At 35.8% G+C, this 25,402-nt stretch overlaps 1 protein-coding gene across 1 annotated transcript; it reads left to right on the top strand.

Moving 5' to 3' along the window:
- The first annotated feature begins 386 nt into the window (after positions 1 to 386).
- Positions 387 to 1,922, top strand: LOC107023854. The gene is made up of 4 exons (XM_015224672.1): positions 387 to 488; positions 762 to 898; positions 1,206 to 1,701; positions 1,749 to 1,922. The coding sequence occupies exons 1-4, from the start codon at positions 387 to 389 to the stop codon at positions 1,920 to 1,922; spliced, it is 909 nt and encodes a 302-aa protein (XP_015080158.1).
- Positions 1,923 to 25,402: the final 23,480 nt, after the last annotated feature.

Here is a 25,402-nt window from a genome sequence, read left to right as displayed (position 1 = left end):
AAAAGGTGTGAGGAGTTTTCTTAGGCATGCGAGCTTCTACCGGAGGTTTATTAAGGATTTTTCAAAAATTGCACAATCTCTGTAAATTTTATTTTGATGAATCCTGTCTAAAGGCGTTTGGAGAGTTGAAGGCGTTGTTGGTCTCTGTACCCATAATTATTTCCCCGGATTGGAGTAAGCCATTTGAGGTGATGTGTGATGCTAGTGGGGTTTCTCTTGGTGTAGTCTTGGGACAAAGAAGGGCTAAAATCCTTCACCCCATTTATTATGCTAGTAAGGCCCTAAATGAAGCACAAAAGAACTACACTGTGACCGAACAAGGGCTTCTTGTGGTAGTATTTTCTTTCAAAAAATTTCTCTCCTATTTGCTTGGCACGATAGTTATAATGCATACTGAACACTCCGCTTTGAGATATTTGATGGCAAAGAAAGATGTGAAACCAAGGTTGATTAGATGGGTTTTACAATTGCAAGAGTTTGATTTTGAGGTAAAAGATAGAAAAAGGACCGAAAATCAAGTTGCCGATCACTTGTCCAGATTAGAGGATGAAGCTATTCGAGAGTTGGATGAAAAGGCTGAAATTGATGATACCTTCCCTGATAAGCATGTATTGGCCGCCTCTCAAGACTTGATTCCATGGTTCGTCGATTTTGCGAATAATCTGGCTAGTGATATAGTCCCATCGGACTTTTCCTTCCATTAGAGGAAAAAGTTCATTCATGATGTGAAAAAGTTCTTTTGTGATGGGCCTTACTTACAGTGGAGTTGTGCTTATGGGCTTATTCGTTGTTGTGTGCCGGAAGTTGAGATGCTGAGTGTTTTGGAGGCATTCCATTCCTTGCCTGTGGCTGAGCATCATAGTGGTATTCGGACTCCCCATAAGATCTTGCTATGTGGGTACTATTGGCATATCATCCATCAAGATGCTCATTAGTTCGCCAAAGCATGTGATATGTGCCAAAGAGATGGAGGTATTTCGAGAAGGCAAGAGCTCCTTTTGAATCACATTCTAGTGATCGAGTTATTTGATGTAGGGGGCATGATTTTATGGTCCCATTTGTGAGTTCTCACGAGATGAAATATATTCTTGTCGCGGTGGATCATGTGTCAAAATGGGTGTAAGCCATAACACTTGCCAACAATGAAGGGAGAGTGTCACCACATTCTTGAAAAAGAACATATTTTCTTGATTTGGCACACCTAGGGCTATTATCAGTGATGGGAGGTCCCACTTTTGCAACAAGTTGTTCAAAGGGTTATTGGAGAAGTATAGGGTTAGCCACAATGTAGCCACTCCATACCATCCACAAACTAGTGGGCAAGTTGAGGTGTCCAATAGAGAGATCAAGCAGATCCTGTTGAGAACGGTGAATGCTAATAGACCGGATTGTTCAAGGAGGCTTGATGATGCTCTATGGGCTTATTGGACATCATATAAGACACTCATATGTATGTCTCCCTACCAACTTATTTATGGGAGGGCTTGTCACTTGCCGGTTGAGATAGAGCACAAGGCTATGTTGGCGATGAAGAAACTGAAGATGGATTGGAATGAAACAGTGAAGCAGAGACTTAATGGGTTGAATGAGCTTGATGAATTTTGCCTAAATGCATATGAAAGTTCGGCGCTCTACAAAGAGAAAATGAAGAAATACCATGACCAAAAGATTGAGAAGCGCGAATTTATAGTTTGGGATTTAGTATTCTATTTAACTCTAGGTTGCGCTATTTTCTGGGCAAACTCAAGTCCAAATTGACTGGTCCATTCTTGGCCACTAATGTGTTCCCACATGGAGCGGTTCAGCTGGAAATCAAAAAGGGTGCAAGGTTCACTGTCAACAGACAGAGAATCAAGATCTATCTCGGGCATGCAGAGAGTGCCAATGAAGTGGTTGAGGCATATTACCTTGATGAAGCCTGAGTAATCAAGGGTCTTGCATCATGCTGCAACGTTCAATCAAGCGCTTCTTGGGGGGCAACCCAATGTGTATCCTCTAGCCAACAATAGGTTTTTATTATCCTTGTAGGAATAGTTGCATTATTTCGTTTCGTTTTGATTTACTCAATGTAATGTGTAATTTTCTTTTATTGTTTTTAGTCTATTGACAAGAGATTAGTTTGGGTCCATGTCTAGAAAGTGTCCTGAAAACACAAAAAGAATGACTTAATGGGTGCTAAAGTGCAGGGACCAAACCACAAGAATTCTGCAGAAATTGGTCTGGTGTGCATATCTACGGATCAATTGACGGGCCGTCGTTACATCAACGGACCGTCGATGGTTTCGTAGGTTCCAAATATGCTTTTATATTTCTATCTAAGTTAGGCAAAACCGACGGACTTATCGACGGACCATCAATTCACTTACGGACCGTCGACAGGGTACCGTCAGTTCACAAAATCCAGTGACCCGACCTGACCGGCTATATAAAATTATAACTGTTAATTTACCCTCCCACACCATTTCACATTCTCCCCAACCATTTCCCTCCTAATTCCCTTTGCTCCCTATTAAACTCTTACAATCACCCACTCAAATTCCCTTATGATTACCAATCCCCCCAAATTCTCAGAAATTCCCCAACCCTAGTCCCCAAGTCCTTCTCCATTTTCATTACTTCTCCGTCGGTGTTTGAAGGCGGGCTCGTAAGATTGTTTCTGCAAGATCACTCACTCAATTCACTACACTACAACTCTCAGGTAGTTATGGCTCCCAAACCAGATAGTTTATATTCCAGGGGACGGTCCAAGTCTGTGAAACCATCCCAGCTCCTGATTGGCTCATCCGATGATGAGCGTGATCCTGAGTATGTTCCCCCAGTAATCTAAACCCCTCCACAACCGGCTAGAGTCACTTGGGGCACCCCAAAGAAGGTGGTGACCAGAGTATTCATTGCCTCCTAGTATGACGAGGAGCGCATACTGACTGACACACCGTCTGGGTATGCCTCGAGTTCTGAGGGAGCATCTAGCTCCGAGGAGGCCTCCGGTTCTGATTCAGCCTACTCTATAGGGTCAAATGAGGCCACTGCCTCCGATTCTGAGTCAGCCTACTCTATAGGGTCGAATGAGGGCACTGCCTCCGGTTCTGGATCACAGGGAGCCCCACTCCTGGATGTGCCTCCTCACCATGCCTCGTCTGGTGAGGCCTAGAGTTCGGAGTCTTCTCCGACATCCCAGCATGAGGTCCCTGCACCGATCGCTGATGATCTGAACCGGTGGTGCGTAGATGGTCAATACCAGGTTTACAGGGATGCCAAGATGCTAAATGAAAGGGCATGATGTATCGACTGTTGACAATTGAGCAATGGGTTCTTACAGAGAGCTTCCACACAGTCTCTGCAGTACAGGATTTATTTACCCGTCACCGACTTGAGTGGAGGGCTATGAGTGTGGGCCTTATAGTGAGGAGATGGTGCGAGATTTCTATGCCTCTTATGTGGAGGCTCTCCGAGGTCATTTAGACAGGCGGTCTAACCCCGCAAACAGGTACTTCTCACAGATGTCCGCTTTCGAGGCTGCCGGGTAGATATATCTTGTCCTGTCGTCCGGCTTTTCCATATGGTAGGGACACTAACGCCGATAGGGTCCCTCTCACCCTTGAGTTTGACTACCGGTGGGAAGTGGTGAAGGGTGGTCATTTTCAGCGGAGTAGAGATTTGAGATATTACACCAAGCGGTGGATTGCGCAGCGGCTCTTCATTGACGGTGAAGGAGCATATTGAGTTTTGGACACCAGAGGCCTTATAAAGAAGTACAACCTTACATTCGCAACAAAGTTTTTCTGGCTTTTAGTCCATCACCGCCTATCCCCCACGGCTGCAAATTATATTCTCACTTGGGATAGGGTGGTATTGGTAGCATCTTTTTCGCCAGGTTGCTGATCTCCGTCATCCATGAGAGGGATTTTAAGGCCTCTACCACTTACCCGTTTACATGTATGATCTTCCAGTTATGTAGGGATGCAGGAGTACCTATTTGGCACAGAGATGTCCTCCATACTCCGATCAAGACAATTGATATCGGTCTCATTCAAGATGAGGCCAATGGGGCGGCACCACGACGTGGGCCCAGAGTAGATGTGCAGCCGCTAGGTGATAACTTGGCGAATACGGTAGAGAAAGACCAAAGGGCTGATAATGTTACATCAAAGCCTACTAATGCTACCCCGGCTGGTCTACCCCTCCTCTAGCAGCACTGGTCCCGATTGCTAAGGTCCAGAAGTTAGAGGACCAAATGGCCACCTTGGTGAATCATATCAAGCCTTGGATGCAGAAGTCCATTGCAAAGGTTGAGAACCAGATTGAGAAAAAGGTAGCCCAGCAGAGGAGAGGAATATTCAGGCGATCCACTAGCGCCTCAATGCTTTTGGGTTGAGATTCCTAGCACGCCCAGCCCCCACCATTGATTTGAAGACTCTTCAGGCGGCTGTGGTGAGTTTGCGGGCTGATATTGATGTTATACTAGATGTGAAGGTGCCCGAGCCTGAGGGCGCACCTGCGGAGCTTGCAGAGGATACAGTGCTTGCCGCACTGTTCACTGCCACTACTGCACCGCCAACCTCGCCACGTGAGCTTGCCTAGAGGCACCGGTCCAGAGAGAGTGAGGAGGCTCGGGCTAGGAAGAATGAGCTTACTGAGATGGAGGCGTCGAGGAGAGCTTCATTGATTGATGAGGAAGCTTGACAGATGAGGGCTCATGAGTTAGCTGCTGGGGCGTCTAGCTCCAGGTTTACGGATGTTGACAGGATCACCACTGAGGGTGGAGATATTGCTGTAGGCACCAGTGATGGTGGCCCTACTACTGAGGGAGCGGGTTCCGGGAAACCGGACTCGACGACTTGTTGATCTTCGGCGTTATACGCCTTAGGTTTGATTCACCTACCACCTTTGCTTTATTTTTGTTATGCGTTGTGTACAATTGCATGTATTTTTGTTGGGGTTGGGTAAATGAAAAGTGAGTGCTAGGGTGAATTCTGAGTACCCTAACTCACGATCCTCTCTTTGTGTTTTTCTTGCTTGTGTTCTTTTGCCCTAAGAGACTGGTTATTTTACTGTTGAACCGCCATGTGTAGAATCTTGTACAAAGTATGAATATTAAATCTGAAGCATGATGGCTAAATATGAATGATATCCCATTCTAAAGAGAATGCTTGCATGATTAGGCATAATGAATGTGTAATATGTTGTCTCTAAGCATGGCATAGAGATGCACCATTGCATGACCCTCAATATAACACTCAAACTAGGTGTCCGATAATCTGATAGGGTAATGAGGTGTTAAGAGAGTGTGAGGAAAGTTGATTGTTCCACTGTTGGTACCTAGTTAGAACTTGCCTAGTTAGTCATGCAAAAAGTAATCTGTGGTAGAAAATTAGGAAAAGATCATATGCTCTTGTTCAAATTAGCCAATCTTTAGCCTAAATAAAAGAAAATTAAATGAAATTTATCCCTTTTTGATCCAAATAAATTGATCTTACAATGGACCGTTCTTCTCTACCCCAACTCATCTTCCCTGGGTATAATGTATTGGCCCTGGTCCCTACTTGGACATGTGCACCTCAACTTAGGCCAAAAGCATAAATTGAGGGTGGCTAATGCGGAAACTGACCTCATCTTGGCCCTGACCCAATCTTGGGTATTTTGTACCTTAACTCATGGCAAAGCCATAAGTTGAGGGTGGCTATTATGAGTAATGACCCGAAAAATGGGGATGAAAGGGTTAATGTAAAAAAAAAGAGAAAGAATGAGTGAATAAGCGAAGTGACTCAGTCAAAGCCATTATCAAAGAAAATAAAAGAAAAAAATTAAGAGTCATTTCCACAAAAGGAGAAACAAAGGAGAAAACAAGGCAAAGAGTACAAGAAAAGAAAGAGTAGGGTATAATAGACAACGAAAGAGGTAGGCGCTTAGCCGTAATGTCTAGGAGGGCCACAAGTAACTAAAATGTACCCATATGTATCAACCGTGACCCAGAGCCTATGTTACAAGCCAAGAAAGTCCATCGTGATCCTAAGAGTCTAATATGGTGAACTCAAGCAGTGAAAATAAGTGCAAACCTATGCCAACAATTACCAACTCGGTATGAAGTTGTTTTCATTGTTACTGTTGAATAATGATACTTATACCCAAATTTGAAATCACTATGCGAAAAAAGAGGATATCTTTTGAAGTGAGGACACTAGTTACAATATTGGAAAGTTGGTACCTTGGTTAGAGATAAAAAAAGTAGAGGTGTCGGTGCGTGGTGAATCTGTGTCATGGTTTGATCCACATGAATGAGCTTAGTGAACGTAAGAGTAAAAGCATGCATCAATGCAGTAACAAAATTGGGGATTGATATCCATATGATTGCGAAAGCTTAAAAGCGGATACTTTTGTACAAGGTGTTGTGTTGAGTAATATTGCGTCGCTTGAGGACAAACAACGAATTTAAGTTGAGGGTGTTGATGTACCGTGGTTTCATGGTACTTTCAATACTTTTTTCTTAAGTTTAGTGTGTGTCTAGGGCCTTTTTGTAGTAATTTTAATGTGTTTTATCTGTGTTTTGCAGGAATGTTGTCCAAAATAGAAATGCAGAAGGCTGTGCAGAAATCAGTGCAGAAGTGACTCACGAAAAGCCATCGACGGACCGTAGATGGTGATCGTCGACTGAAGGTTCAAGCTTTTGGAAGCAACACGGGGAAATCTGACTAAGTGTGGGGATACTGAAGGATCGGCAGTCTGTCGACTGATCGACGAACCATCCTGGTAAATCGTTGATCAGATTAGATATATGTCCCAGTTTCCGGTGTTGAAGAAAAGTTAAGTATGGAGCAACGAGAAGCATCGACGATCCGTAAGTGAATCGACGGACCGTTTTGTTGGTCCGTCGATTAGATGAGATAAGATGCAAAAATAAAGGCTGAAGAAAAAGGTAAGTGTGGACCGACAGAGGCAATCGACGGTCCGTTGTTCCATCGACGGACTGTCTGTGGTGTCGTCGATTGAAGCCGCGTTTTTCTTGGACAAACTTTCCTTAATTTCTTTCCTTTTATTTTAGGACAATGTTTTTATAAATAAGGTTTAAAACCTCGTTTTTGGGGTTGGATCTTTAATTATTATCATACTTTTGTTCTTGGAGATTTGACTTTTGCAACTTGGAGATTAATTCAAGTTTCCAGAATCGATTCTCAAGTGAATTTTGTTGTTTCAAGTATAATTTCTGGATTTTCTTCAAACTTGTCAAAGTTAGTTCATGATTTTTTATTCAACAAATATGAATTGTGTTCTTCTAAGCATAGAAATCGCCATATTTCTATTTGCCGAACCAACGGGATAGTTAATAGGAGAATTATCGACATAGATTTAGTAGATACTATCTAATAGGCTAGTTTCGGTTGGTGCGAGATTATAATTAAGCCAAACATCAAATGTGATGTCTAATATGAAGTAAAAGGTAAGTGTTAGTAATTTAAACACACGTAGCTGGACCAAGGTATGGGGTGAAATTCTCTAAATGCCGAACCAAGGATTTAGAGATACATAACTTATCACTCTACATGCAAAACCTTAGGAAAGAATTGTTACAAGCTAGGGTTACGTCGTTATGAACCTATGAGGAACACTTACACCCTAGTTTCTCTCATAACTTGATAAACATCAACAATTTACTTATGTTACTTGTTAGAATTCATAACATTACAACATTTTTGTTTCACAACCCCCCTTTACTTATTAGGTTTCAGAAAGGACTTGACTAAATAGAGGTAATCGTACATTAAACTTAAGTCTAAATAATTTTCCTCATCGGATCGACCCTAACCTAATAGTTGGGTTCTTTACTTGATACGACTGCTTATACTTCTTTAGGGAAGTATAATTTGAGCATATCACCCACTACATCCTAACAACTGATATAACTGAAAGTACAAGTGGAACCTTACGGAAGCAAGGAGGCTCCCCATAGCTAACTCGAACTCCATTTGGTATCAACGGAACTCCTATTGATGACCTTGAAAACCTGTGTCTGCAGCATGAAATTATGCAGGACAAATGACTCACTACAGGGAATGTACGAGCATTTAAGGGGATTTTTAAAGCATAAACAAATGCTTGAACTTGATGAAGATGAAACATACTTACCTCCTCCAAACTCACTATTCTAACTCAACTCAAGAATAAGAAGCATAGTTCAACTCAATGATAAGATATTCAATTCAGAGATATGATACTCAACTAAAAGGTACTCAAAATCAAGATACGATACTCAACCCAAATTACTCAAGGATAAACTAACAATAAAAGATTAAATATATGGAAAACTTTTTTAAACAGTAGATAGCAACTCCTTGTATTGAAGAATAAAATAACAACTCAATTTGTATGTATAGTAAAATATATATAATAAAACTCTGTGGGAGTTCCTCAAACCGATAACCATCATTATAGGCTATGTGGTGATACAACGTCTCGCCCACGCTGCCAGAAGTGTCCTATAACTTGTAGAATATAGAACGCCTCAACTAAGTGGATCCCCTAGTCTATGCTAAATAACATTATGGAATCATCTAAAAGTATGACCCTTTTTACCAACATTGACTACATGGTTTATGGAGATTAAGTTATCTGAACTCGTCCAGATATCGATACTCAATACTACTCCCAACTATATACTCATCTCATATGTTTAAAAAACATAACTCATTCTATGGTTTGAGATTATTACTCAAAAACTAGCTTAAAAGCTCTCTTGGAAATCAGTGTTTCCTCTCTTGTTTAAATGTGAAAACATTTTTCTCTTTGAGATACTTAGTTCCCATATAATCATTTGAAGAAATGAACTTCACTCTTACTCTTACTCAAATCAATGCTCAAGTCTTAAAACAAGTTTAAAAATATTGTAAAAGACTTCTCAAAATAAAGTTCATGTCGGATTATGGATTTGAAAGACTCAATTAAAGGTTTTCAATAACCGTAACTAGAACTCAATACTCGAGACTCAAAAACTCATAACTCATGAACTTCAATTATAGTACTCGCTTCAAGAATGGTTGACACAGAGGGTTCATGCGGAATTATGGGCATGGACTACTCAACTCAAGGACTCTAATATATTTCTTATCTCAAGATTACTCGAATTATAGGATTCATGCGAATTATGAGCATGAACTACTCATCTCAAGGACTTCATGATAAACATGTAGTATTTCCACAATTAGGACTACACTATTAAAAGGATTATGAACTTAATACTCAAGAGTTTGAACTTTATGTTATTGCTCCTCAAACATACTCTACTTATGGAGTTCATGCGGAATTTATAGGCACGAGCGAGTCGACTCGAGGGCCTATGTAACAACATAGAACTCATGTATATAAATTTTCCCATTCTTATACATACTTTCTCAAAATATAGTTCAAATCAATGATTGAATTCAAATGAATCATAACTGAACTCAAAAGTTTTCTTGAACTCTACTCTTTACTCTGTATTGAATGTGAATTATGAATTAAAAAGTGATGGTTCATGATATGAAGAATATTGTGATGATAAATTACACTCATGAATATATTCTACTCATTCTCATACTCACTTGTTCGAGTCTTGAAACAAGTTATTAGTAGTTATAGAAGACTCCTCAATAAGACTCAAAACGACTTTGTCGATGTGCTTGAAAGAATTCTTAAGACTTAACTCTTAAATTTAACTTTAATTTTAATAATGAGTTCAAGATAATGATTCATATTATGAATGTTTCTTGGTGTTTAAAAGTAGCTTAGAGTAGGTAGAATCGAAAGGAAGTGAAGGTGCACTTTAAAAGAACTCAAACAGAGCAACCGACTGCAAACTGAAGAGGCAGGTGACCCAGGTGTACTTAGTGGCGTGCGGTTCCAGACCATTAACTACGTAACATAATTTTGAGTGCACTAGCTGGTGTGGAGCACCAAGTCTCGACCTTGAAAATTCGACGAACTTCGTTGCTCATTTTCTCACCCTAATTCGTCTAGAATCAAATGGTTTTTTCCGCAATCACTTCGATTAAATTTCTTAACATAAGTACACTCTAATATACTCAAAATAACACCCAAATCAATAAATTTCATCTCAAGAAATCATCAAAACCAATAAAAAAGCAAAATTTAGAATGAACTTCTAGAACACTAAGCCAGAACTCACCAAGAACTCTAATATTTAAACTTCCAGAATGAAATTTTGTTGAAAAAAAATGTTTGGAGTGTGGGTGAACAAAGCCAACACTATGGAAGCTTACATACCTTTTAGGGATTAAACTCATGGTGAAAATCTGCAAAACAACTCAAGAACTTCGACGAACACTTTGATCCTTTCCTTTTTTCTCCCATTTTCTCTTCTTGAAATCTCAACTAAAATTCTATGCATATATTAGGATTATTAATATGAACCTAATAGGATTACACCTTTAAAATCTTATTAAAACAAATCAAATCTGATTTGGTAAGGAAAAGACCAAAACACCCCATACTATTTTGGGGTAACTTTCTAACTAGACAACCTGATTTCAAAAAGGCATATGGTATTCACTCGACCTCGAAATGCTAGGGGACATTGGAAATATAATTGAAAGAACTTCAAAATTTCATACTATCACCTAACTCATCCTATAGTTAGAGTTATGGTCGTTTGAAGGTGACCAAAATCTTAGAAGAACATAGGAATGACTTGAACAAATTCCCTTTAATTATTTTTGGAACTCAAGGTTCTATAACAAGTGACCTTAACACTTCAGAAAATTTTGATTTCTTGGTAAGAATTTACTCATAATGAAGGATGGTTCGCGTCTTAGCTCAAAATATTTTAGGGGTGTTACAGATTGTGATTTGTTCTATTTGATAGAGAGACTCTCAGTAAAAATTGCTAATCATTGATAATGTTGTGAAATTTATTATTTATATAATTGTTGCGGTTTGGATTATTTACATGTTTTGATAGGTCTTTAATTCCAAATTTGCGAAATCCATTCTATTGAACTTGCTCAATCAAAGTGATGTCTTTAATAAAGAAGACTCGATGAAATATTGTCATTGAAGTTTGAAGTGATGATAAATAATGATGAATTAACTATGTTGTTGGATCGGTTGCTATGATCCGGCATAATATATTTGGATCGGGTGCCACAATCTTGCACAACGTTATTGGATCTGGTGTTACGTTTAGGCACGATAATATCCCGTAATCCAAAACATACCAAAAAATCAGATATTCAGAAATCTACAGGTGCAATCGACAATCACTATCAACAGACCGTGTCTAATCTACGGCCCGTACTGCACATCCATCGTTTGAGACTGATATCTCCCATGACGCAGCCCAGAAAAATTGACTAAGTATCGATCCATGGACAGACCTACGGCCCGTAAGTCACACTATGGTCCATAGTCTATGTCCGTCGATCAACACCCATTTACCCACTCTTTGAAAAGAACCACGATTGACCAGTACGGTCCATAGATTGACCTACAGAGCGTAGGTAAAAATTAGCAGACAGTTAGGGGGAAAATACTGTTGGTTCAACTTCAAATGATCATAACTCTTAGCACAAAATAAATTAGGTGTTTCATAACCTATGAAATGATAGATAATTGAATTATCTTTCCATAGACAACGAGTTTGCTAAAAGCAGACCTTCAAGTAAAAAGTTATGCCCGTTTTAGTAAAGGCCTATCGAACAAACCCAACCTACAGACCCAAACGACGGACCATCGATTAAACGACGACCCGTCAGTACAGGTCGTTATTTGGTCCGACAATAATTATTTAAGGGGTATTTTGATCTTTTTTTATTTCGTGTAAACCCTAAGATACGTTATTTTGATCCTAAATCATCAGATTTTAGTCAGTTTAAGCCTAGAAATATAACTAAAACTTACCTAAGTCAAAATCATAAATCAAAACTTAGAAAATTAGAAGCAAGAAAGGAAAAAAAAGTCAAGAAACCTAGTTCAAGAACGCAATAAGGTTCCAGCAGTTCCAGCCCTGAAATCTAAATATTTCTCCGTGAATTTTATCACCAGGTATGTGAGATTTCACTGGTGGGATCCTTTCACCCATTAGATCCCTAGTTTTTCAGTTAGTTCTTGTTTCTCTTATCATGATTATACCTAGGGTTTCTAGAATTACAGCAGATCATCATAAATTAGTTAATTATATGTTCCAAATCAGATTGTAAAGTTATTATTCAGTTTATCACATGAATTTCAGAATCCTAGCTATGTATTTCTTTTAGTTCTTCATATGCTAGGTAAGATATTTTAGTAATTTCAAATATACATGCCTCAGTTATTAATGCATCATTATCAGATTAATTATTCGATTCTCAGTTTGCATGTTCAGTTTTAAGCTATCCAGTATTTACAAAAGTTCATTCATAATGTTTTAAGCACTTTCTTCATTGGGAGTAGCATAATACCGAGTTGGACTAGGGTTCAACGTATCCAATTAGTCCCAGAACTACAAACCAAGTAGGTAGTAAGTCCCTTATGTCGGCATTAGTTTAGTGATTATGCATACATGACTTTATACCTCTGACATGGTATACTGGGTCCTTTCGATGGGGCGTATATATCGGACTCCACATTTAACTCATGTTGTTTTATTATCAATTATTAGTAGCTCCCACAGTTAATTCAGACTCTCTTACATTGACCATATTTACAGATCAATTAGTATTCAGTGTCAGCATGTTATAAATTTGGTCATTGCATCCTTTTAGCTCAGAATTCAATAAATATATCATTTACCGTTTATTATACTTTCTTTTGTGCGTGTTCAATTATGTTTTATTTCATATTTACTCTATCTTAAATGTTCAGTACCTTCAAGTACTGACGCGTACGTGCGCTACAACTTCTCGTGATGTAGGTTCAGGTTCTCAGCATCCCAATCGCGCTTAGATCGATTTCCAATTTTAATTTCAGTAGATTTAGTGGTGACTCCTAATTCTCCAGGACAATATTCATGAGTTTATTTCCAATATTTAGTCCTTTAGTTTCAGTTTTCGCTAGACTTAGCTGGGTCCTGTCCCAACATTTCTAGTCAGTTTAGAGGCTATTTTCAGACAGAGTTAGTTTCAGCTTAGTATTGAGTTAATAACTTCTTTGTATTAAACTCATCGGTACTTCATTTATATCATTTATAGAATATGGACATACCCCATCTTATCATTTCAAATTATGATTTAGCTTTCGCATTCAATTTATTATCTTTAGTATGCTCAGGATCATGCTAGCAGTGTTAACTTAGGATCACTTGTGGTCCTAGGTCCCGGTCCGCATCTCGGAGGTAGCTCGGGGCGTGACAGTAACATTAAAATTATATTAAAATAAGTTAATATACTCATCCTCAAAGAATGCATCTACCAAAATAGCGTGGAGTAGAGTCTTGAGTCCTTATGTGTGTTCTTGGTAGTGTTGACTAATTACGCACTTCCTTCAAGATAAGACAACATTACTTAATTTTGAAATACAGAGAGGTGGTGGACCAAGAAGAAAGAAAGTATAAAACTCTGGTGCTCTCCAATTAACCAATGACCACCAAAAACCTAGTTTCATTCCCAACCTGACCGTCAGCCAGCCACCCATAGTGGTTGGTAAACATCATTCTACCCAACTTCGCCCCTTGGTGAACAATGATACCAATGTTTAATCCAAAATACCTTAATTTTATTCTTTCTTCTGCATTTTCCTTTACAGTGGGTTGATTAAGTTGTTTTGTCCTGGTGGGATAAGACACGTGTCATTACGTTTGACTTTTGGGTCGTGATACTAGTTATAGAAAAATGAATTGTATTAATCTTCTTATGAAGATATGAAATTTATAATTGAAACTGTAAGGTAACGATCGATAGAAATTATACTATATATGATTAATAATCATTTACAAATTGTGTAATAATTAATTGAATTCCAATAATTTTTTTTTATCATGAACTCCCTAATTGAGTTTTCTCTCTTCAATAAAATGAGATACGTTTTGTATTTTATTCATGAAATATAGTAACCTAGCCTCATAAGAAGTGAATCAAAAGAGTCCAAACATTTTCCAATCTTCCTTTGTGGTGCTTTGGGGGTGGGGCAGAGTTGTAAGCAGTTATGATGAAAACATAGTATTTAATTTTTTCCCATGAATTATGGCATCACAAATCAAATATATATTTTACATATATACTATTTTAAAATAAATTTGGTGAACTTTTATATTATTCGACAAAGTTTAATCATAAGAATTTGATATATTTCTATGCCATAAATATCCAAATGTTCTATTGTATGTTCATACCATAACACAATAACTAGAAAGTTTATAATTAATTTACCATATTTATCTGCAGTGCTTTTGATTTGTTAGAATTAATGTTTATATTAGATCGTATTATATTTAATTTAAGACATTGATTAATAACTATGCCTTTTTATAGTATTTTATTAATAATTAATTAAACTATAAGTGAAATATGAAGGAAAATATGGCAATCTCCATTAGAAACAAGCATTTATAAATTTGTGAAAGATGTAACTCATTTCACTTTTTTCCATTTTAGACTTTCTTTTGAGAGGTATTTGTGTTTTCATTTTTATATCTTCCTCTGTTTTTGTCAAACCCTAAGAGCACCCCCTAGACGTGACACAACATACAAGACTTCAGAGAGTCTCATACAAGCCTCATAGCATTCATAACTTTTGATTATAAGGAAAAAATGATATGGAAATAAAACATTTTATTTAAAAACCAAACACTTAAAAAACACCTCATTTAAAAACATAGAAGAAGTCTACCATCTCACATGGCCATCTAACCAAGGCATTGAAATCTAAAGATAGAGTCATGATCCTTTACAATCAAAAGTCTAAAACAAAACCAGACATAATTTATACAAAATAAATACAGGAAACTTCTAAACACTTGTCCTCAAATCATGAGGACGTATCACATGGTCTTGGAGAATTTTTTCCAAGCCCTTGATCAAGAGAACTCTATCACTTGCCGAAAACTACACACTTGTAGTAAAGTAAGAGAAAATATGAGTTAGCACAATTAAGTACTAAGTATGAAAGCCATGCACAAAATCCTTAAAACATCCATAAAATGGACATTTAGTTGAAACCATGTTAGATGCAACTTTTGAATATCATCGTAAAAGAGTTAGAGAATCACAAATCATAAGCAACTCAGATATAATTCGTCAAAGCACATATTATAGCAACATCACCGTAAGCATAGTTTCCAATCATCATAATGCAAATATCAATCATCATAAGACATAATAGGATAAACACATAAGTAACCCTAGGTTGCACTTGAGCCATGTATAGATCAAGCCTCATAACCACATCTACACTAACTACAACCTTTGGATCGCCATACTCGTACTTACCATACATTAGTCTCATCCATAGTTCATACACATAGTAATATACATTCATAATCAATAGCTCATGTAAAGGAAAGTTAGTCATCACACTAATTCAATTGAAGCATGAATTAACCCATAAGCCCTCATAATAAAATGGAACTACACCATGGATACTTTAGAAGTCTACTTGTGCCATGCATGAGTGGCCTCCCATAATATCCATCATACTAAGTAAATCATCTCGAGGAGCCATTAGTAACAGTTCATGCGACGTATTCATAGCATACATATATGGATTTACACATCGTTATATATTAAGGAAACAATATACCATAACCCCTTTACAAGTCTACTTGTGCAATGTATAAGTGAAGTCCTATGCCCCCACTCACACTAAGTAAATCCGATTAAGAAGTCACAAGTATTGTTCACATTCATAATCATGTTCATATTCATAATTCATAGACATAATTCATATTCATACTACATACACATAAATCATATTCATAGTACATCGACATACTTCATATTCATAGTAAATAGACACAAGAGGAACACACCATGACTACTCTCAAAGTCTACTTGTGCCATGTATGAATGACATCACATACTACCATTCATGCTAAGTAGACCCTTTTGAGAAACCATAACACATAACTCATTTTCGTATCTTAATTCATGTTCTTGTTCAGTAGAGAGAATATAGCCTTAACAAACTTAGACTATGTGAGCTATATGGAATCTGATGTCATATAATCCCACACCGAAAGAAGGCGTCCTACTTTCATAATGTAGAATTTAACATATTTAGCTTTTAGGTGGATCCACTAGCTAATGACCTGTACGGACACATAGTTATGGGATAGGGAGATTGCTTCTAGAAACCCAACCTATTGTATTAGCGGAAGAGTTTCCATCTCATGAGAGCATATGTTAAAGACCTGACCTATTGTATTAGCGGGAAGGCCTCTACCTCATTTTCTACATCTGCTCTGTGCTAAGCATCATTCCAAAACTTATACATAATTAGTGTGAATTGCATTTACATATGTGAAGGAGTACCTTTCCCTCCATTCAACACTACTCTTAACATAGTTCATTTATTCAATATGGCGAGAACTACCTTTCACCCTTATAATCATCATATACATGTGAGAAATCCTTTCCCACACATTCATAGTGTTTTCATGAGAATAACCTTTTGATCAACACAATAGGACCATCATAGACATGTACATTTCATGCATAATAATGTGTAAAGGTGCATATGAGAACTATACTTTCAATTGACACCATAGTGATGTCTATGCATAGAGTATGCGTAGTTGACCTTACAATGAAGTAATAACAACGAATCATCATCATGAATACTTCCCTCTCAAAGTGTTCATAAGAATGTGCATATTATCATAATTTCGCATAATCTTCATATATTACATTCAAGGATTTATAGACCGTGTAAATCAACACATCCACCTTCTGTATACTAGACATGGACATAATCGTTATTCAAGTAGTTCATTCATTGCATGTGTAAGCTCATATAATCATATTAAAGGTTATGTGTGTATAACCTTTCCACAATAGTACCATATACTAAGTACACACCTCCACCTTTTAAGTGGATCAATCATTCATACACTATAACTAAACACCTCCACCTTTCAAGGGGATCAATACTTCATGCATAGTAGATAAACACCTCCACCGTTTGAAGTGGATCATCATATATATTTAACTCTTCATGGTATACTAACCACATGCTCCGTTCTTACTCAATTATCGTCATATAACATTAAGTAACCCAAATCTCAATACTAATTATCCATTGTTTATCATATAAGACCTAATCAAGTTGGTTCATGTCTACAAGATTCAATCATAAAAAATTCATGTCTAGGTGATATAGTCTAAGGTAACTCATCAAGAAGTTCATCAATCTTAGGGTTCACATCTCAATTTTGCTATTTCATGACAAAAACCTAGGCTATATCAATTTCACCTTATAATCTTAGGTTAATCAAGAATACATGTCGAACTATACTTATATCATGCAACTAATTTAAATCTAACTCATATTCAATCACTTTATTAGACTTATAATAACATTCATAAAGTAGAGAAGAGTCAAAGCTAGGATGGGGAAAATTCAGGGATCCATTGGAATTAAAGTTCAAATCATCTAAAATCACTAGATCATCAATAGTAAACATAATTTAACCTTTTGAAAAAACATTGAAAGGAATCCATGGGGTTGAGTTGAATCCCTAGCTTTTCAAGATTTCTAGAATTGAATTAAAACTTTTGAGAGGTATCCATGGGTGATAACTACACATGGATGAAAACTTCCATACCTTGAGTAAGAATCCCCAAGAAATTTGGGAAAGAAACTTGAGAATCTACAACCCTAGCTTCAACAGTTTCCTTTTCTTCATTGAGTTTAGAGAGGGAAATATTGGAGGGAAGAACTTGGGTTTGTTAAAAAGTGACTTAGTTGAAGGAATTTCAAGTCTTAAAAGGTTATATAGTTTCTAGCGAAGGAATAAAATAATTAGGACTCAACTTGGGAAAAGAACTAAGGTCCCTTAAAGTTTCAACTTAATATTTCACCCCTTGCCCGTCTAAGCTCGCCCTTTTGACGCTTAGGCTTGCCAAAGGCACTAGATGACTCGCCAAGTGCACCCTTGGCTCACCCAAATTTCCAATAAGGTCACTAATTGGGCTGATCATTACGCGATGAAGAGGACCAATGGGCGACACACCAACCTACTTGGCGAGCTATGGCTAAGCTTGCCTTTTCTTCCAGAATATAGAACAATGGGATAGAAAACTAGGCGATCACAAGGGCACAAGGGTGAATCGTCAAACTCTTTGGCGGATCAAGTAACCCATCACCAAACAGTCCCTCAAAGAACAAGGCATCTTCCATTTTATTTTGCTAGTTTAGGCCCTCGCTTTCACCCTAGGCCTCTTCCTTTCTCAAATAAGTTATAAAACAGCCTATACATCAACATAAGGTCACACTAACCCACACAATGAGGCTCTAGTTAAACCTATCATTTTTCGGGTCGTTACACTTTTTATGAACCGTATAGAAATACAATAATTTATATAGATCTTTCCTCTTAAAATCATCAAACTTAAGTCGTTATTCGTGATTTTTTATGAGGCCATCAAAATTCTTTTAGAAAACGAGTTTATCCATGGGTAAAACAAAGAATGTTCAAGGTAAATTCTTCAACACTAGCTTTTAAAATTATTGTAGACTTCATTTTGTATATTATAAATATCTTATAAGTTACAGAACTGATGTTATGATTTCATTATGTGGTAATATATTCTAATTTATTAATTATAAAATGTTGAAAATTAATCAACTATTTTGTTTTAAAAAATATACGTTTAAAAAAATTTGGTCAACTAGGTGAGAATGCACTGTTAAAGGTTTAAGATTTCTTGATGGGTGATGATATTGTTAGAAGTATTTATTAAACATGGACATAACGTTAAATTATTATTACATTTTATTAAAAAGAACTGAGTGTTAGTATTAGTTGGACAAGACACGAGCCATGTATTTGTGTGGATTCCATATGGGCTTGTATCCATTTCATGTCATATGTGTGGGTTGACAATAGTGTAGGCATGTCGAAGACCTGTGAGGCCGTAATGGAGAGACCCACTAGATTAATAGCTTTTGAGCCTATAAATATGATGCTAGGTCTCCTCTCGTGGCTTAATCTAATAGACGTATTCCCATAAGGTTCCAACCGTCAATAAGCCTAAGGAGAGGAAGACTGAACCTAGCTTGTATTCATTCGTTCGTTGCTATGGCAGACAAAGGTACACACATCTTTTTTGTATTTAACTATATTATATAGGTGTTCTAGATCTATGTAACAATTACTAGTTTTTTTTTTGCCGTTCTATTCTTACAGATAACAGTCTTCTGCCCTTTTTAAATAAGAACACATCTTCATATCTTAAATTGTCAATCAAAAGTTATAATATAGAGATGAGTAAATTTTAATCTAATCATGTAATTCAACTCTTTGGATTTTAAAAATGATACCCTCTTCATCCTTTGAATGATAAGAAACCCTTGGATCTTCAATTCAAAAGTTATTGTATAGAAAAATGAAAATTTAATTTAACGATCCTAATATTTTGAGATAAGAAAAATAATATTTTTTAGAATAGCAACTCAGATGGTTTTAATAAAATTTAAATATCATATCACTTATAGCTATGTAAAATTCAAAGTTATGCTTTTTTTCTAAAAAAATATAATTAGATTAGTTTCTATGAATAATGTAAAAAGAGAAACATTTACCAGAAAATATCGTGAACAAAAAATAAATATGCTGCACAAAATTGACATTTCAATTCATTTTTTTCTATTGATTATTTATGATCAAGAGGTTTGTTACGAGTCAAAACTTATTCACATTTAATATTTATAATAAATTATAATTATAATTAATTTTCGAACCCAAAATATTCAGGGGATTAAAAGAAATCCATATACTTGATATATAAAAAGCAATACAAGAATATTTATGCGTGATATTTCACAATAATATTTTTAACGTAAGACATCCTCCATGACATTCATATCTTAATCAAGAACTAAAACAAAAAAAATATAAAAAAAGGACCTCCTTATTTATTTTTCTTTCATTTTCATATATGCAGTTTTATTATTGGAGATTTTTGTTTATCTTGTAATCGTCATAGGCTAAAGTAAATTGTATGATATGCTCATTGTTTTGTTGTCTTTTTATTCAGATTTGATCAATGTTACCTCTTCTCCTTTTTTGTACGTAATACTTGTATGCATGTACGATGACATGATGAATTTGATCTAAAGCTGATTAAAATGTATTCTAATTTATAGTATTTCACGAATTACTACGATCAAAGCTTCTTATATTTTTTTTTCGAAACTAGTCAAGTTTTAATGTTTTATACAAGTTCATAACAAATAAGCTTATACTATGATAATATAGACCAAACAATAAAACAATCAATTAATTTCTGAAATTGCTAAATTTGTTAGACTTTCACTAGATCTTCGTTTATTATCATAAAACAGTTGTAAAGAGCATAAACAATAAGATTACCATTTTATATTCTAAAATCGTATAAGTAAAGAGATCAATAAATTTCTAAATAAGAAACATCGTGATTGAAATTTTATGATAACTTATCATTTTTTCAACTTTTATTTTAATAACTTTTAGATGTTATAATCATATCTGACGATTCGAATGGAGATGATTCATCAATAACTCATGGATTAACAAGTGTTGCTGTCAATGAGGTTAGTATGGCGAAGCATTTACTTATATTATCACTTGATGACTTAATATTAACATAATCTTATCCAAAAAATATGTGTGCATTGTACTTACATAATAATTTTGTAATAATTAAGTAAATGAAATGGATCTAAATTTGACTATTGAGTGTTTAGATTAAGGAGTCTTAACTATAGTTTGTAAATTGCAAAAATATTTTATGTGTACTTTAATTATTTTACATTGTTGTTAATTATTTTGGTACTTTAATTTATTAAAGGACAATTCGACTTAAAGATAAATCCACACGAGCACTAGCAAGAGGACCTATGATATCAAGAGGAAGCAATGCAGTCATCCCTAGAAGGCCTTATAGATCCCAACGAATGAGAGCGAGTAATGACCCCGAGAAGAAAAGAGGAAGAGAACAAAAAAGATGTGCACATCTTCCAAAAGAAAGAAACCTGCTCCATGAGTCTCTTGAAAAAATTATCTAGATTAGAGAGCTATAATTACATCACATACTCTTAATTAATTTTTTTAAAAAATTGTTGGTTGTTTTTACAAATGATTATTCCTTTTTCTCAACTTTTGAATATATATATTTTTACGTGACTTTAAAATCCATTGAGGAGTTAGAGTGTTTGACAATTATCAAAACAATTTATTTTAAGTCAAAAATGACTTATTTCAAGCTAAAAACTAAATGCTAGGTGAGGGGTGCTTTTTTTTTTTCCAACTTAAAAGTCATTTTATGTTGACCAAGTACATTATCTTTTTGCCCTTAATTCTTTTATTATTATTACTATTACTATTATTATTATTATTATTATATTATAATTATTATTTATTATTATTATTATTATTATTGTTGTTGTTGTTGTTGTTGTTGTTATTATTATTATTCAAATAATTATAATTATAAAAAATTTGTGATGATAAAGAAATATGTGAATGATAGGAAATATTATTACTTATGGATGTAAAATATAAATTAATTTTCGTAAATTTTTTTAAGTATAAAAATCTTAAATTAATCAACTTTTTATCATGTTAATAGTTTTAAGGGTATTTCAGACATTTTGATAAAAAAAGTGTTTAACTGAAGCATTTTTATCCAAACACATAACTAATTATTTTAAAATTAAGTTTCAACACTTTCAAAAGTACTTTTTAAAAGTTGCTTTTTGTAAGCCCATCCAAACGACTCTAAGTATATAAAATTTTGTGTTCTCTTGAACTTGTAAGTTCAAAATGTTTGTTGGTGTTTTCTAGTTTGGTGATTTTAGCGCGTACGCACACACACACACACACAAATGCACCCACACCCACACGCCCACACGCCCACACGCACAAATAGGTGCGCACATACACACACGCACGGAGGCACGTACGCGCACACACACACACTAGTTGAGCTTTTATTTTTATCATCAAATAAAGTTTCAATAAGTACGTTCCCATTTATAATGTCTCAATTTATGTTTAGCCTTATTGTTGATATATCTAGAAAGAGCCAAATTGACGAGTTGTGTATCTTGTATAGACAGCGAAAGTCATTGATTTTTGCTATTTTAACACGATTTCTCCAAAGTCCTTTAAATAACTAGGAAGAAAAGTTTGATTCATAAACTAAATGTTTACGTTCAGACAAAAAAACTTTTTTGAGTTTTATTTTTCACTTTTGGATTGTGTTTTCTTTTCAAATTATTTTTTACGTTGTCTTTCTCTGTAAAGGAAGAAACTCGATTATCAAGAAGGGTTGAGAAGTTTTTCAGTTAGTAAACTATTCCTCCTTTCTTATTCGAATAAGAGATAATTAGTTCTTACATCTTCTCAGACAACTTCTTGGATGGGGTCAGGTCGGTCATGTGGGCGACTCAAGACCCAAAGATTACATCCTCCACCTTGCACATGGTGGAAAAGACCCAAGCCAATACAAAATCAACTAGTCACACAATTCATACAACAAATAGTTCTTCCGACATGTGAACATCAAGAGTTTAACCTTAAGGTTTTTCAAACCCCACATAGGAATCAATTCACACTTGGAAGAAAGTCACTACTTATATGAGAATACTATTACTCACAATATCCCATACTTCATTCACTTCTTCAGTAGCTATTTATTTGATCTCTCATACTCTTAAAGAGGTTAACTCAAGTTTATGTTTAAATTTATACACACATTCACACACACTACCAATATTGTTAGTGCAATAGCCAACTTCTCTATATAAGTTTATTATTCAATTAATTCAAGTAATTTTCTATATATGCGCTGCATTTTTGTATGAATATTAGTAACATGCTAAAATGGGAACATCGATTGAAACTTCAAGAAACAATAACAGGTGAAAGGGTATTTCATTGAAAAGTTATTTTAACTTTTTAGGGTGTCACATAATGAAGAAGCAGGAAAACATTTTTTCATTGAACCATTGATCGCTTGCCTCACATGGAATGAAATACATGCTACAATTGGTCTGATTCTTGTGATTATCTTACATTGTACAGACCTTGGTCGAAACACCTCTGATGCTTAACCTTATGTCACACCCCGAGACTACACCATGGACGTGGCCAGCAACACCCAATGACTATTTCTGGCCTATAGGGACCCTTCTCCTAGCTTACTTAACTCAACGAAAGACTTCACTAGATATAAAGCAAGAAAAATTCTTATAAGGATAACTTGAAATAAATATCTTGACCAAAATGACACTTAAATCTGACAATAGAATATCTGTAATGAAAATAATGAGAGATTAAAAACTAAACTGTTTGACCGTCTAGCTGTCTTTGAAACCTCTATGATACTAAGTTGGATGTTGGAACATACCCCACAACATCCTATAAAAGAAAGATGGAAAGCAATAAATATTATTCCTCCAGAACGCGAGGAGGATCACAACTGACTCTGAGTGTTTAGATGGATCAACAAGGCGCATGATAATACTGATCCTGGTTACCTGCGTCAGCATAATGATATGCTGTAGGCCAACTGGCATATGTAAATTGAAAGTACGAGTATGCGAGTTGGACTGCTAGCAAAACTTAAGATTTGAAAGAGAAAGAAGAAACACTGACCTTAACTCTACTCAACTCATGAATAACTTGGCTAAATATTAAGCGATAAGACACATGCAACATATATAAAAGCTTGTGAAACAATGTAAAAACTTAGTTCGTTAAATAAAATGCAATAACAAACTCAAATTTACTTACATATGAAGTAATATAATTTTTGTGGGAGATTCTCTAACCGAAAATCACCACTATGAGCCTAAGTGGTGATACAACGTCTTGCCCACTTTGCCGTCACATGGAACTCCTTAACTTAGTGGATCCACTAGCGTGACTTACGTGGTAATCTAAAAGGTTTGACCTGTTAATACCCATGGTGGATACATGATAACTTAGTGGATCCACTAGCGCCGCGCCAGACCAGTTGGTCTGTTGCATTTTTCTGGCGCACTGCAGGTGCGCTTCCCAAAACCTTCTGGCGCAGAAGGGACACATCGTGCCTGGTGCTACCTTGATGCACTTGAACATGTTTATTCTCTCGTTTTCTAATCCTAAATCTCCTAAACCTCCATAGTTCTTTTCCAAACCCTTAGGATCAATAATACCTTTAATTCCCAGTAGATCTAACTTGAAAAACAACCTGGAATTATGAATCAAATTCAATGGGAATTCAAACAACTCAACTAATAGGAATTCAACAAGATTCATCAAGAATTCACTTCTAATCATGTAAACAATTCTAAAACCCAGAATTGAAACAAGTTTTGGTGTATGGATGAATTAACCCAAAACAAAAGATATCGCATACCTTAATATGGATCATCCCCGGCAAATTCCACTCAAATTCCTTGGCGTTCTTGGCGAATCCTTGATCTTTCTCCCTTTTCCTTCTTCTCTTCATTTTTTTCTCCAAGCCCTAAGCTTAAGGTTAATCTTCAGTTCTGAACCAAAACTTGTTTTTACCCTAAATAAATTCATAAAACAAAATACGAAATAAATGGGTGAAAAAACTAGTTTGCACTTTCTTAAATCCGGATAAGGACCTTTGTCAAACAAAAAAACCAACTTCCAATAGGCATATCTCCCTCATACGATATCAAAAAATGCGCAAACGTGGCGGTGTTGGAAATATATGTCCAAGGGATTTCCAACCATATCAAGAACTACCCCTAACTAATCCTTATCTAGAAATTATGAAAATTTAAGAATGACCTAAACTCACTTTCTTAAATAAGGAAATTTTCTAGATTTTCCCCTTTCTTTCTAAAAGTGATTATTTTAAGTTCTTAGCTATTTCGAGTTATGAGATGTTACAATATCTTCCCCTTGGGAACATTCGTCCTCGAATGAGATTTCATTCCACACTCAACAATCAAAACCAAGTGACGACATGCTTACTCATATTTTATAAAGTACTAAGAAGAGAATTAGTACCTTGATCTGAATTCTCTCCATATTCAAAGAGATGTGGATGTATCTTTTTCATATCCTCTTCATCTTCCCAAGTCTCTTCTTCAACAAATTGGTTCCTCCAAAGGACCTTGACCGACACAACATCCTTTGTTCTCAACTTGCAAACTTGGCTATCTAAAATGTGAATCTGAATCACCTCATAGGATAAATTATCCTTATTCCTGACATTTTCTGTTGGTACAATCAATGAAGGATAACCCATGAACTTCCTTAACATCTAGATATGAAATATGT

Source organism: Solanum pennellii, chromosome 1, assembly GCF_001406875.1.
Source record: "Solanum pennellii chromosome 1, SPENNV200".
Classification (NCBI taxonomy): domain Eukaryota; kingdom Viridiplantae; phylum Streptophyta; class Magnoliopsida; order Solanales; family Solanaceae; genus Solanum; species Solanum pennellii.
Note: the sequence above shows the minus strand (reverse complement) of the source record. Positions and strands in the feature narration are given on the sequence as shown.